This window comes from Buteo buteo, chromosome 10 (genome assembly GCF_964188355.1).
Source record: "Buteo buteo chromosome 10, bButBut1.hap1.1, whole genome shotgun sequence".
Classification (NCBI taxonomy): Eukaryota; Metazoa; Chordata; class Aves; order Accipitriformes; family Accipitridae; genus Buteo; species Buteo buteo.
The window spans coordinates 761,188-775,247 of record NC_134180.1 but is presented as its reverse complement, the minus strand read 5'-3'; the positions used below and the strand labels follow the sequence as shown (position 1 = coordinate 775,247).

General features: G+C 57.3%; 3 protein-coding genes across 6 annotated transcripts in view; 2 read left to right on the top strand and 1 right to left on the bottom strand.

Moving 5' to 3' along the window:
• The window catches only part of SBNO2 (strawberry notch homolog 2), a 67,300-nt gene extending 60,786 nt beyond the window's left edge, over positions 1-6,514 (top strand). For all 3 annotated transcript variants that reach the window (XM_075037752.1, XM_075037753.1, XM_075037754.1), the window contains 8 exons: positions 204-278; positions 635-778; positions 985-1,079; positions 1,436-1,528; positions 1,746-1,877; positions 2,113-2,189; positions 2,370-2,560; positions 3,013-6,514. In XM_075037752.1, the coding sequence (XP_074893853.1) occupies positions 204-278; positions 635-778; positions 985-1,079; positions 1,436-1,528; positions 1,746-1,877; positions 2,113-2,189; positions 2,370-2,560; positions 3,013-3,593 (1,388 nt within the window). In that variant the 3' untranslated portion in view covers positions 3,594-6,514. The remainder of the gene's footprint in view (positions 1-203; positions 279-634; positions 779-984; positions 1,080-1,435; positions 1,529-1,745; positions 1,878-2,112; positions 2,190-2,369; positions 2,561-3,012) is intronic.
• Positions 6,515-7,975: 1,461 nt separating this feature from the next.
• GPX4 (glutathione peroxidase 4) lies at positions 7,976-10,532 on the bottom strand. Its single transcript, XM_075037755.1, has 7 exons — positions 10,406-10,532; positions 9,972-10,066; positions 9,527-9,671; positions 9,255-9,406; positions 9,089-9,113; positions 8,626-8,685; positions 7,976-8,258 (listed from the first exon to the last, which is right to left on the bottom strand). The coding sequence occupies exons 1-7, from the start codon at positions 10,484-10,486 to the stop codon at positions 8,226-8,228; spliced, it is 591 nt and encodes a 196-aa protein (XP_074893856.1). The 5' UTR covers positions 10,487-10,532; the 3' UTR covers positions 7,976-8,225.
• A 274-nt stretch (positions 10,533-10,806) lies between these two features.
• POLR2E (RNA polymerase II, I and III subunit E) lies at positions 10,807-13,919 on the top strand. Of its 2 annotated transcripts, none has more exons than XM_075037750.1 (8): positions 10,807-11,084; positions 11,307-11,481; positions 11,607-11,722; positions 12,151-12,231; positions 12,456-12,514; positions 12,694-12,772; positions 13,221-13,300; positions 13,763-13,919. In XM_075037750.1, the coding sequence occupies exons 1-7, from the start codon at positions 11,028-11,030 to the stop codon at positions 13,284-13,286; spliced, it is 633 nt and encodes a 210-aa protein (XP_074893851.1). In that variant the 5' UTR covers positions 10,807-11,027; the 3' UTR covers positions 13,287-13,300; positions 13,763-13,919. The 2 variants fall into 2 exon arrangements, with proteins under 2 accessions (XP_074893851.1, XP_074893850.1); XM_075037749.1 differs by having other exon boundaries at positions 13,606-13,919.
• The last annotated feature ends 141 nt before the right edge of the window (positions 13,920-14,060 follow it).

The window sequence follows — 14,060 nt, the reverse complement described above, 5'->3', positions numbered from 1 at the left end:
AGTACCACTGGCTTAGCAGCTCACTAGTGAGTGGGGTGATTGGCTACCCAGATGCATGTCAGCCTACCAGGCATGGGGGGAAAAAGAGTCTGGGAGAGGCTTAGCTGCAAAATAATGGGCACAGCTGGAGGGGCAGCAGCCCTGCAGGACTGCTGAGGGGAGGCTTGACCCTAAAATGCACAAGCTGTCTTCTGCCATTCCAGAAATGAAGCAAGGTCTCATCTCTGTGGGGATCTGCTGCAATCAGATGAAGTATGGCACTGTCTCAGTGGAGAAGGGTATGTGTCAAGCTTTTCCTGCCCAAAATAGGGGAGAAATGAAAGAGGCGGTGATGTCATGGCCCACCCAGTCCATCTGCATGGGGCCACGGCCTTGAGAGGATTGTTGTGCAGCTGGGCAGGGTGCTTGCTTTGATGGGAAGGTCTTGTGGGAATTAGCTGGCACTGCAGATCACATTTCCCTGCAGCAGCCTGGCAGTTGACCACAGCCTGGAAGAACAGCCCTTGGGCTGCTCTCTTGTATATTAGTGCTGTGCTGCCATCGGGAAGGAATGTTGGGTGGCTCTTTTTGTGACTGTGCTGGTGGGTCCCATGCCCAGCTGCGCCATGTTCCCTGACCCACCATGCTCTTGCAGACTGCTCTATCACCAAGTTCCTGAACCGCATCCTGGGTCTGGAGGTGGACAAGCAGAACATGCTCTTCCAGTATTTTTCTGACACCTTTGACTATCTGATTGAAAAGGACAAGAAGGAGGGCAAATATGACATGGGCATCCTAGGTACGGAGAAAGAGGGGTGGCCAGATCTCTTCCTACTGCCGCCCTGAGGTTCCCTGTTCCTCCCTGTGCTGACCGGTGTTGGCGGTTCCATGGCCATGCCCATCTCGGTCAGTGCGGTATCCCCACACAGTGCAGATCTTGAGAATCTTGCAGAGAGAGGTGGTACGGGAAGATGTATCTTACAGTAGTATTTTTTCCTTCTACAGATTTAGCCCCAGGAGTGGATGAGATCTATGAGGAGAGCAAGGAGGTCTTCCTGACCCCTGGGCACCCACAGGATGGGCAGGTCGTGTTTTATAAGGTAGGCAGCCTGCACAGCTATCTCGGCAGTCCAGTCTTCTCCAGTGCTTCCCAGTCTGGGGCTGTGAGCTACTGGGTCCCTTCCCCTGCTGCGTTGCTTTGTGTCATGTTTTTGTCATATCTGCCTTGGTCATGAGCATGTGACTGATGCAGGGAGTTACACAGAGGAGGCAAGGAGAGGCCCTGCCCTGCCCCAGGAGCTGGGGACTGCCATACCCGGGAGGGCAGTCTGGCAGTGCCTGTTTCTAAGCTGCAGCAGCACCAAGTTTATGTTGAGGGTGGGATTTGTGAGACAGACACTGGTGCACTTGTCCTGCACTCTGAAGTTACAGAATCCCTCTGTTTGTCCCTGTTTAGATCAGTGTCGACAGAGGCTTAAAGTGGGAGGAAGCTTATGAGAAGTCACTCAAACTGACAGGATCCTTTGATGGGTTCTACCTCTCCTACAAGGTAGGTCCTGGGGTCTGCCAGGGTGGGACCTCAGCTTGGAAGATGACTCCAACAGGAGGAGGTCTGCCATGGCTATAAGAGGTCTATGTCTGACCTCTTGCTGGGGGCTAGGAGATGCCTTCAAGAACCTCCATCCTGGCAGGAAGGGGGTTAGTTTAGAGAAATATGGGCTTGGGGAGAGAGGCTGTGACTCTAACCATCAGCTCTACCCTGACAGATGCGAGGCTCCAAACATACCTGTCTGCTGGCAGAGCAGAGCCGTGGAAAGAATTTCATCCTCTACAAGCCAAATATTGGGAAGCAAAGCCAGCCTGAAAGCCTGGACAGTCTGCAGAAGAAATACCACCGGGTAGGTGGGAGCTGCTGCCCTCCAGTGTGGGGAGAGTGAAGAGCCTCTTTCTCTGGGCAGGGGTGGCTTTGAAAGGACATTTACTGTAACCACTTCACAGATCCTTGTAGCCCTGTTGTGGATTGGCCAGAGATGGTGGTAGCAGCCGGGTATCCTGACTCCCAGCCCTGGATTTCAAGTCTCAGCTGCATATTGGACAGTGGAAAATCTCCAATGCTGTGTGTTTCTTCTGCAGGTGTCGCCTGAGGAAGCCAAGGAGCACTGGGAGAGCAGTTACCGCTTCTCCTTGAAGAAGTGTAACCATGCCGTCTGGTAATGCATCTGCAGCCCTGACCTGTCCTGCCCTCCCCAAGGCAGAGCTGATGTTGGGGAGAGGGTCCCTGTCTGTGGCAGTGGGGAAGGGCCACGCCAGGGAGGCTGTGGGTGGGGGGATCCTGCTCTGCTGTGGGAGCCTGTGCTGATGCAGGTGGTATTCTCCCATTTGAACTACAGGAACAGGAGCTGCAAGCTGATCCAGGAGGGGAAGGAGTGCTTCCAGGGCATGCGCCTGCGTCACTACTACATGCTATGTGGGGCCCTGCTGCGGGTCTGGAGCAAGATCGCCAGGATCATGGCAGACATTACCAACACCAGCTACCTGCAGATCGTCCGCCTAAAGACCAAGGAGAAGAAGAAACAAGTCGGTGGGTGAAGTACTGGGAAGGGGAAGGGGAGCAGGACATTTTAGGAGAAGGAAGAAGGGGTCCAGTTGCCCAATGCCAAGATTCCCTTCCTAAAACAGGACATGTTCCAGCCTGGAAGCAGCCACTGCTTAGGTGACCCCATGGGAAGGAGGGGAGCTGGGGCTACCCTGACGTGTGTTTGGGCACTGGGCAAAGAGTGTGAGCCAGACCTGAGCTGTCCCTTCCATGCCCATGTGAAGCGGTGCTGTTGCTGCCTGCTACAAGCCTGCTGTGGAGCTGCTTTTGCTCTGGTTGCAGTCCCGTCTCCCTGCTCTGCAGCCTGGCCAAGAGGCGAAGCAGGCTGGGAGTGTGCTTGATAAATGGGCCCCAGTGCTGCTGCCCATCCCTCTGTCCCCACAGTGTGCCGTCCCTTCTGAAAGTGCTTTGGGGACTGATGCATGTTCCTCCCCTAGGGATAAAGATCCCGGAGAGCTGTGTCCATAAGGTGCTGGAGGAGCTGAAGCAGATGGATGAGAACGTGAAGCGAAAGCACAACCAACTCCTCCAGGCCCAAGAGCAGAGCCCTCAGTTCTCCCTGACGCTGCCCATCCTGCCACAGCCCCCGGACCTCACGCAGATGAGGCCTGGGGTCCCCCTGCCCAGGCATTCCCTGCACCAGGATGAAATCCTGGACTTGACCTGCAGCCCTCCTAGCAGCAGCATTCCCGATGTGGTAATGAACCCAGAGCCCAGTGTGTTGTGCTTCGCCTCGGAGTCCATTCTCCAGCCACACCAGCAGCACAGATTACCCTTTAGCTTCAGCCACCCTTCTGCCTTCGAGAGCCCGGCCCCCATCCTGCCTCTGCCTCACCCAGGACCCTTGCAGACACTGCAGCAGCAGCAGGAAGATTTTGTCCAACAGGATGGGAATATCAATTTCAGAGAGATCCTGGAGGACATGCTAAGGACGTTTAATGGGGCCCCCCAGGAGAACATGGTCCCCCAGGAGCGCCAGAGTGTGATCCAGTTCAGTGGGCCTTTCTCAGACTTCTGAAAGCCATCTGGGCATGCCAGGCGATGCTCGGCCACTGTGGATCCATATCCTTTGGTGCAGAGGTGAGAGCTGGGGAGCCCCAGCTTTTCTACTGGTTTGGACTAACCCTTTTCTGTTTCTGAGGGAAGAAAAGAAACCTATAGTTCCTTAAAGCAAAGTTTATTTATATATAATATACAGTCAGGCATGTATAGATTTGTATATAACATGCGCTTGGGGGGAGTTGAGTGCTGCCAAGTTCAGCTGATCTGGACTGATGGCCTCTGCTGTGTTCAAGTCCTGCTCAAAGGTCAGTGCCCATGTAGGACTGAGGAGAGATGCCCCCTCCTCTGTGCCCGTCCCCCTGCAGACTACTGAGTTTCCGAGCTGGGTTGTGCCTTCCCCAGCCCTCCAGCCCAGAGCTATGCGGCTGCTACCCCCTGAGCTGGGCAGGGGCATGTCTGGTCTCCAAAACAACCCGGTGACCAGAGTGCTGGTGTGTTACTGAAGGGTGAGAGCCCAGTCCCCCCTGAGAGCTGGCTGACCAAACCGTATCTGCATTGGCTGCTGCCAGCTTTCCTCTTGGGCTGCCCCAGCCCTGCTGTGGACCTTGAGGCTGCTCTGGAGGGCTGGATCTGAAGGCAGGCGTGAAGGGGAAGGGAATGCTGTCCCAGAGGAGTTGGGAACCACTGAGCTCAAGTGTCCCTCTGAGCAGGTGTAGCTGAGAGAAGCAAAACTGTCTGTGCCTGCTCTGCCCTCCCTGTGAAGGGACACTGACACCTCTGGGGCTGCCTGAGCTCTGCAGCAGAGGGCAGGAGCTGCTTGCTCCCACACCTTGTTTGTCAGTATAGTGGCAAAGCTTGTGAGTTTGTCAGAGCTCAGCCACACTGGGACCATGGGGGGATTCCCTGGAGCAAAAGGGCCACACGTCCCATCAGCCTGTCCTGCACTTTAGCCTCGGAAGGTCGCTGTGGCTGGCCGTGCTTTGTCCAACTTCTTGCTATCGCATGGTGGCCTTTCACCTGGCTGTCTCACCGCTCCTGTTCCGTAGGGCTTGTCCTTGGCTGGGCCATGGACACAGGCCTGGGTGTCTGGATCTGGATCCCCAGCCCTGCCCACCACTGACCTTGGTGAGAGCTGCTTTCAGGCCCCAGAAGGGAAGAATTCCCTGGTGAGCACCGAGGATGTGCAGTATCACTGCTCATGCTGCAAATTCAACCTCCAATACCAAAGAGCAAAGGGCTGCTTTTTTGCAAAGCACTGCCCCAGACAACCCACTGCCCCTCGGCCAGGAGCGGCTGGGCAAGCTGCCTTCTCCCCAGGACAGAGGTAGCCTCCAGCCACTTCTGCCACCATCCCTGTTCCAGCAGCATCTCACCTCGGCAGGTCCCGAGGAAACTCTCTTTTGTTTTCTCTCTTTAATCTAAGGAGTCTGGCAGGAAGTTGCCTGCTGGCAGGAATGCTCCAGGCCTGGCAGCTCCTCCGCAAGCCTCCCCTCTGCTGTTTCTTTTCTCTGCCTTGAGTCATCGAGGTATTTCCTAGAAGTGGCACCAGGATGTTTTAAGGGGAAGGATGAAAGACCTTCCCTGGCTGGCCCGGCCCTTCCTCAGAGAGGACCTGGGGAAGGAGGTCCAGCCTGGAGAGGCCTCTGCTGGGATCCCCCATGCCCTGACAGGTCCGTCTTGAGGGGGCTGGAACTTTACAGTGCCTGGTGGAGTCCTCTCCTCCAGGCAGAGAGCCTTGACCCCCCCCACTCCCCATGTTTCCCCCAGGGCTCAGGGTCTGGCCGAGTGCTCTGTTTGTTGTTGGGAAGTGCTTTGGGTCAGTGTCCGCAGTGTTTGTGCTCCTGCTTAGACGGGAGCTGCCTTCCCTGACACATTAAGACCATGGACCTGCCCCATGCGATGCACGTGTGGGCTTGTTTTTGAGGTTGCTCTGGTCCCTGCCCTTTGTTTTGGGGGCTTGTCCTTACCTCCCACCTTCCCCAGCTGGCATCTGCCTCCTGCCAGCCTGCCTGGCCGAGATCAGCCCTGCAGTCGGGGCTGCTTGGGGCTGCATTTTACTGCATTCAAGGAAACCTCCTTACCTCAAAGTAAACACCAAAGACAGGGAGCCCCTGTGTGCCCCCACCCCGCTGCTGCCCTGAGAAGTTTGTGCTTTTCCCCCAGCTTTGCTCGTGGCAGCCATGCTCGCCTCTCGCCGCGGGGCCGCCTGGGGAGTGCCGCTTTCTCCGGGTGCCACAACAGCCTTTTGTAGTCCTGAACAGAGCAAGGCTCTCCCCTTCCCCAGACCCTCCTCTTATTTAAAATACGTCCTAGTCCACACCACTCGTGGAGAGGCCCTGCCTTCACCCATGTCCTGGTTTGTTTGCTCAGTGCTTGCTGAATTCTCAGTGAGGAGAGAAAAGGACACCGGGAAAACCCATTTCAGAGAGGTTTAAACTCAGGAATAACGAGGAGGAATTCTCCTGCTAGGCACCCTCCGCCAGCCACTTCTCCACTGTCACCTGGAGCCTTAGCTGCTGGCTTTGATATTAATTTTAAAATATATGCAATTCTCCCTCCCTGATCTCTGGAAAGACAGAGAGCACCTTCAAGGAAGCCCTTCTCTGCCCCAATCCTGTGTTTTTGTCAGGGTTAATAATATGTAACGATATCTTTTAACTAAATTATTATGCAGTTGTCCTACTGATTGTATGTATTTTTAAATGAGTCCCTTTTTTTCTTCCCTTACACCTTTTTGTTAGCACTTTTTAATCTGCTTGTTGTTTGCCTTTGTTTTTCTATGTGTATTTATAATTAATTGAGATGTATATATATGTAAAGAGATTTTTTTAGAATATGTGCCTTTGACTAATAATTCCTGAATTTTCTACTTGCCTCAGAAGGATAATTTTTCATTCTGCTCAGTAAAAATGGAAAGGAAGCCACATATAAGATTTCTGTAAGTCCCAGCTCTCTGTCTGTCTGTCCGTCTGTCTAGAGGTATAGACCTGCCCCAGGATCCCATCTGGGATTCAGATCAGGATAGGGAATCTGAGGGCCAGGGTCCTACCAGCAGCCGGAGTTTACCTCCAGTGCCACCAGCCTGGTGGCAGTTGAGGACTGCTGTCCCAAGCCACCCCCTTCTCCCTGGGACGAGCCGGGCAGGGGCTGTGCAGAGGAGGATCCTCCGTGGAGCCAGCCTGGGCACTGGCCTTCGGTGAGGCTGCTCCCTCCCAGCTTTGTTGGGGAAAACACAGATAAAGGAGCCACTGTTCAGGCGTGTTCCTCCAGCACGAGCAGTTGCCGCTGCAGTGCCGGGACATCTCACCCAGGCACTGCTGGCCCCGCTCTATCCCCACAGGAGGTGGGATAGGGGTGAGCCATGGATGATTGTAGTGGAGCAATTCGTACCTTGCCTTGTGCAACTGCAGCTGGGCATTGCAGTGCTGCTGACAAGAGTTCATGGCGAGACTGAGCCAGGCTGTGAGGCAACTCCTGAAACCAGCTGGCCTACCCTGGGGGCGGCCTGAGTGGTCAGGCAGGCTGGAGCAGGATCCTCCTGGCATCCTTGATGTGCTGGTCTGCACTTATGTGGGGGGGATCAGACTGGGGGGACCCCAGCAAAGACCATGGGGCTCTTCCCCACTCCACCCTTGGCCCCACATTGAAGACAGGGCTCCCGGGGTGGTAGGGGGCTGTGGATCTTAAGGGGAGACCCAGCACCTCTGCCAGAGCCCGGGGAAAAGAGGCAAAACAGCACTCCCACATGGCAAATCACCTGTAAAATGCGAGCTCTCCCTGCCCACAGGAGACACTGGCCATCTGCAGGCTTGGCCAAAGTGGTGCCTTTGCAAGCACCAACAAGCTGCAGCTGAGATTTCCTGAGGAGGATGGATGCACCTGTGGGCCTGCACCCTGTGGTCTGACACATCTCTGGTGATGTGAGGTATTTCACTGTGTCCCAACACAACTCGGTTTTGTTTTGCAGTAATTGCTTGCGCCACTGCTGGAACTGTCCCCTTTGCTGCCCTGCCAGGGCCAGGAGGGGTATTGGGGTCAGGGGTGTGCTGCTGGTCACCCAGACTTTGCCTGTACTCTGTGCTCAGAGAAAAACAACCCAGTTGCCTCATCGGGGCAGATGCCTGTTGGGTTTAGAGTGAGGAAGGATCTGAGCTGCAGTCCCAGAGGGGGGACACGCCTTCCCCCTGCTCTGGCTTTTCCTGTGGGAGCCCCTTGGGAGCACCAGCTGACCCAGGATTTGTGTGCAATTCCCCCCTCAGCACTAATGAGGATTATCCCTGCTGAGCTCAGGAGTTGCATAAGGTCTTGGCTCCCCTGCAAAGCTCCACGTTCTCCCCAGGAGCAGTGCAGCAGATCCAGCCCCATCCACTACTCAATTCCACACCCAGCCACAACAGGTCATTTCTAATATATTTATTGCAAGGGGGCACTAGATCCTGCCCTATGCCCAGAGAAAAGAGTTGCCCAGCAGTGGCCACCGGCTCTCTGAAGCCTTCTTCCAGCAGGTGCACGCCAGATCTTCAGGTCTGCCTCACCAGCAAGCTGGCTTGAAGACAGACCGTCATTGGGGCTGGATGAGAAGACTCCACAGGCAGCAGGAGGGCCGATGCTGGGGTAAAGGGACAGTGCAGGGGCGAGATGAACAGGTCTACAGATAGGCAGGCAGGTCCTTCTCGATGATCTACGAGAAAGAAGGGAGCACTGTGCTATGAGAACATCAATTGCTTGAAAAACATGCCTGAAGTCCCCTCCATCCCACCCCAGAGGGACTGCTTGGAACTACCCTGTGCTGGGCACCCACTTCCCCTGGTGCCACAGCCACCACTCCCAGAGCACCGGGGTGCCTTTTCTCCCCTCCCACCCCCAGCCAAAAGAAGGAGAGAGCTGAGACATAGCAGCGGAGCCTGCCCTGGAGCAGTGCTCAGTGCCAGAACTGCCCTGTTTCTCCGCAGATGTGATCTGCGGAGAGCTGGCAGCACTGTTGCACTTCCCCTTCTCCCATGGGTCAGGCAGAGCTGTAACACCAACCGTGCCAGCAGCAGACTTACGTAGGGATCCTCCATGGGACTGTACCTCTTCACAACTTGGCCCTCCCGGTTAATGAGGAACTGTGGAAGTGAAGCAGCACCCAGGTGAGCAAGTACAGCTGTAACACGGGCTCTGCAGCCCTTGGAGAGCAGCAGAGCAGCCCAGGGAGCTGTTTATGGTGGGGTTGGGCTGCAGCAGATCCTGCCTGCAGAGCTGTAGCCCCTGGCAGACCTGCTCCCCCCTCAGCTGGTTACTGCCACTCTGGGACAGGGCTAGGGGCTTATAAGGGTCTCTAAGCACAGGGACCAGGACAGCGCAGGAGCCCCTTGGGACGCTCCTACCCTGACATCCAGGGTAACTGCACACAGCAGAGCCTACGTGTGAGGATCCCTCCTCCCTGCAACGCTTCAGGGACTCCCCACAGTCCCCCAAAGGGTGAGAGTGCAACCCAGGCAAGCCCTGGAGAAGGCAGCTGTATCCTACCTTAGTGAAGTTCCATTTTATTGCGCTAGGAGAAGAAAAAAAACAGGAGTGAGACTGTGGCAGAAAAAAACCTTGCTGCAGCCAGGCCAGCTGCTCGGATGGAGCAGCCCAGAGCTGCCTCTCCCTGCCCGTGGCACTTTCCGCAGCTTCCCCTTCCCACACTCACTTGCCCAGGGTGCCTCTTCCTTTGGGCTGCTCTTTCATCCACTTCCACAGTGGGTGGGCATCGTCCCCATTGACGTCGATCTTACTGTACATGTCAAACTTCACACCGTAGTTTTCAGCAAATGCCTTAATCTGAGCGTTGTCCCCAGGCTCCTGAGGAAGTTGACAGAGGGAAGGGGCACTCCGAGTGTCCAGGGGCCGCGCAGGGAGCCCGGCCAGCCAAGGGCCGTCCTTGTGCTCCAGGGGAGCCCTCGCCCTACTCCCCCAACATACCTGTTTTCCAAACTGGTTGCAGGGAAAGCCCAAGATGCGTAAACCCCTCTCAGCGTATCTGGCGTGCAAGTCAACAAGCTGAGTGTAGTTTACAGCGGTTTTTCCTCATTTTGAAGCCACGTTGGTGATGATGCAGACGTAGCCTCTGGAAAGGGGGGTGAATCAGCAGCCGTTCCCCTCGGCCGGAGCGGGGCGAGGCGGGAAGGTGCCCGTAAACAAGCCGCTCTCCCGGGTTACACAATAGATTGTCCCAATGCGGCTTAATCACTGCCCGGCGCCACGCCGAGGCCCTTTGAGCCCCGTTCCTCCCACCCAGGTCCTTTGAGCCTCGTTCCTTCCTCCCTCCCCCCCCCCCCCAGGTCCTTCGAGCTCCGTTCCTCCTCCCACCCAGGACCGTGTCCGTCCCGGCCCCACGCCCGAGCGGCGCTAACCCCTTCCCTCCTACCGGTACTTCTCCAGAGAGACGTCGTTGCCATCGATGTCTCGGGCGTGGAAATCATAGATGGCCTTGGCCGAGCGCCAGTCCTCCGCCTGGGCACACTGCGGGGGGCAACGGGGGACGCTGTCAGCGACCGCCACCCCCCCGCCGGTCCCGGGGAGGGGGACCCCAGCAGCGACCGGCTCCGCACCGGCGGTTCGGTGCCTCCGTCCCCGTCGTCCCCCCCCAAAACCGGAGCCGGCGGCTCCGCGCCCTTCGCTTTCCCCGGGCGACACACGATGGGGGGGGGGGGGGGGGAAGGCTCGTCCGCCCCCCGGGGCCAGGCCTCAGCCCCCACCGCCCGCCCTGGGCACCTCACGGCAGCCCGGCAGAGCCGTGACCCACAGCCCCGGGCCGGCCCCAGTGCGGTGCGGAGCGGGCCCCGCCGTGGCTGCACTCACCATGCTGCGGGCCGGGCCCCGCGCCACCGCCACCGCCACCCCGCACTGCAGCGCCCGCCGCACCGCCCGACCCCATCCCATCGCGCCTCACCGCCTCCGGCCTCTCAGCCAATCGACGGCTAGGACGCTCGGAGGCACCGCCCGTTTCGGTCGCTCAGCCAGTCAGCGCGCAAAGAGGCGTGTCCGACCGGGATGATGGATGGGAACCTGACCAATGGAAGAGCAAAAGGGGGGCGGGGTGGCCGCGGGGATGTTTATCGGCGGGGCGGGCGAGACCATGTGGGCGGGGGGGGGGGTCATGGACAGACCATGGGGCGGGGTCAGGCGCTGCAGGCCGGCCCCGCCCCCCCCCCCCGCGCGGTGACGGTTTCCCTCCTGACCGGAACATGGGTCCGCGGCCTGTCCGGGACTGAGGCTCGGACAGCGGGGAACGGCCCCGGCTGCGGGACAGGGACCCCCGCCACCCCCCGTAGCCGCAGCCGGAGGCGGACTACAGCTCCCAGGAGCCCCCGCGGCCGAGGCCCCCGCGGCCGCCCCGGCGCCGCCTGTCTCCGCGCGAGCAGGCATTAGCGCGGGCAGCCCGCGGGGGGGACCTCGGGCGGTGCGGGAGGTGGCGGCAGCCATGGACGACGAGGAGGAGACGTACCGGCTGTGGAAGATCCGTAAGACCATCATGCAGGTGCGGGCGGGCGGGGATAAGACCCGGCGAGGGCTGGAGACTTGCGGGGGGGGGCGTTGTCGGGGCAGCGGGGGCTGCGCGGTGGCCCGGCGGTACCACGGCGGCCTGGCCCTGGTCCGGGCCCAGGCCCAGGCCCAGGCCCAGGCCCAGGCCCCGGCCTACTCCCCCCTGTCCTCGGGGCGGTGAGGGCTGGTCCGCCTGACCGCAGGGTGTTCTCGGTAGCTCTGCCACGACCGGGGCTACCTGGTGACCCAAGACGAGCTGGATCAGACGCTGGAGGAGTTCAAGGGGCAGTTCGGTGACAAACCCAGCGAGGGCCGGCCCCGGCGCACCGACCTGACGGTGCTGGTGGCTCACAACGACGATCCCACCGACCAGATGTTCGTCTTCTTCCCGGGTGAGAAGAGTCTCCTCCGGCTCCCGGGGCTGCACGGGAAGGGACGGCTTCGGTTGCTGGGGCGGGGGGTTGTCAGCGGAATGAGGGAGGGCTGCATGTAACCCTGGGGCTGGCTCCTTTCCCAGAGGAGCCCAAGGTTGGAATAAAGACGATCAAGATGTACTGCCAGAGGATGCAGGAGGAGAACATCACCAGAGCGCTGATCGTGGTACAGCAAGGCATGACCCCTTCGGCAAAGCAGGTACGAGGTACGGTGAAAGAAAGCTGTCTCCGAGGCAGAGGGTTGTTGTGGGCCGCGGGTGTTTTGCCTGTCTGTTTTTCAGTGCTTCTTTAGGCAAATAAAAGCCTGGAATTTTATTCCAGATGAAGTCTTCCACTAAAGCCTGTTGCACCTTAATACAGGCTGTTGCTTAACGTGCAAGTGTATTTAACCAGAACAGCCGTTTCTGGTTCCAGAAGAACAGCTGGGGGCCTGTGAGTAGCCAGGAGGTGGGTGAGCGAACAGGGGATGTTTGCCAGCAGTCAGGACATCTGTGTGCTCTTTGCCCACGTAGCTGTGTCTGTGTAAGCGCACGTGTAGTGATCCCACGCTTGTAGTGACTGGTGTCTGAGCACAGGCAGGGCTGTCCCAGAGCAGCGCTGCTGTCTGACAGAGCTTTCCCTTTCCAGTCCCTGGTAGATATGGCTCCCAAATACATCCTGGAGCAGTTTCTGCAGCAAGAGCTTCTGATCAACATCACAGAGCATGAGGTGAGCATTGTCGGGCAGTGGAGCGAAGGCGGGATGATCAGTCTTTTGTGCTGAGCTGCAGCTCGAGCTGCTCCCGGAGACTTTCTTTCGGTTGGAAGGCCGGGCTGAGTGAGGCAGACATACTTTTCTTCCTGACAAACGTGTTGCTTCTCCCGCCGCAGTGAGGAGCCAGTCGCTTTCTCTGGTTTTCTAATCTTACAATCTCTCTCCCCTGTTGTTTACAGTTGGTCCCGGAGCACGTTGTCATGACAAAGGAAGAAGTAACTGAGCTACTGGCCAGATAGTATCCTTTGTTTGTTCTCCCCTTCCTGCCTGGGTGTGATGCAGGCTTGCTTTGGGCTGACAGTGAATACATCTGCGTGCGATGGTTTATTACTTTGTTCCGTGAGCTGTGCTAACGAACAGGCACCTGGGCCAGTGGTGTGTTCCGCCAGGGGAGCTTCTCCTTGACTCCCTGCACAGTAAGCTGAGAGAGAACCAGCTCCCAAGGATACAGGCTGGGGATCCTGTGGCCCGGTACTTTGGAATAAAGCGTGGTCAGGTAAGAGAGAAATTGACTCAGCCGACAGTTTCCTGTGGGCAGGGCAAGGAGGGGAGTTGCTCTACAGCACTTCAGAACTCTTGGAGGCAGGGAAAGTATCTCTTTTGAACGTAAAAGCTGTTGTAGGTTGGGTACGGATGTATGTGACCTGAGCAGGCTTCTTAGCAGGGACACCGCAGTCTTGGCTGCCTGCTGAATCGGCTGGTGACAGGAAGCAGATACGACCCAGCCCCATGCTCTGTGATCTCCCCCTCCTCTTGCACCAGGGGTGGCACTTCCATGCTATGGCCCCAGCCGAAGCAGGGAGCTCAGCGCCGGCCATCTCTGTGGCTGCTGAGTGCCACAGCTTTACAGCCACGCTGTCTGGGTCTGAGTGTGCACCTGTGTTGGGCAGGGAAGCTCACCACCAGCTTCTCTCCCTCTTGAGTTCCTTCTGTCGCCCTTCTAGGTAGTGAAGATCATAAGACCGAGTGAGACTGCGGGCCGCTACATCACCTACAGACTGGTGCAGTAATCTGGAGCTGTCAGGTAAGGCAGAGTACGAAACCATGAAACTCCCTGGCTAGCGGAGGGCTTTGGGCAGTGCTGGGGCTGTCTGGGATTGACTTGAAGTGAGCTGCCTCCAGGAAAAGATTATCTCAAAACTTTAAATTGTTTGTGGAGGGAACTGTCAGTGAGAGGACAGACCAGAGCAAGGCTTGCCTGGTCTTGTGCGTCAGTATCTACCGCTTGGGATGTGCCTGTCAGTGTTCAGGGCAGTGGGGCTTGGTCTCAAGAGCAGTCTGCTGAGGGAGGTATGAGGTGATTCACATCCCGAGTTCTCTTTCTTCCAGGCACGGAAGAGTTGTGTGACACCTCCCAATCTTCCCATCCACCGGCAATTTACAGACACTCTGAGATGTCTGCCTTTTCATAGACAGCCAAGAAAATGCTCTTTCTGTGTTGCCTCTATGCAATTTGTGTTACTTGGCCTAATTCCTTGTTTTCCAGCACGGATTTGCTGTAACTCCTTAGTCTTCATTCAGGACTCAAGCGTGGAAGTCACCTGAAGCAACAGAAGCGTGCAGGGCAGAAGCAAGTGGGAAAAGGCCTTTGCTTTCCTATTTAATTTTATAGGATCTTATTTTTAATAAAGACTTGTACTCTGGCTGTTCCTTGCTGGCCTTGTATTTCTCAGCCTCGCCCTGTAGCAAAGCCTTTTAGACTTAGTGAGTTCCTGTATTTTTCATTCTGTTTAGAATGTCTTGCTGCTGAAGCTCTGATGGACTCTCCATCATGGCTGAACTGA

Bases quoted from the DNA above. Each gene is read 5' to 3' on its own strand.
- POLR2E (XM_075037750.1), top strand. From the start codon at position 11,028: ATGGACGACGAGGAGGAGACGTACCGGCTGTGGAAGATCCGTAAGACC. The intron at 12,232-12,455 runs GTGAGCATTGTC...TGTTGTTTACAG, and splicing joins TCAACATCACAGAGCATGAG to TTGGTCCCGGAGCACGTTGT. The intron at 12,515-12,693 runs GTATCCTTTGTT...CTCCCTGCACAG, and splicing joins ACTGAGCTACTGGCCAGATA to TAAGCTGAGAGAGAACCAGC.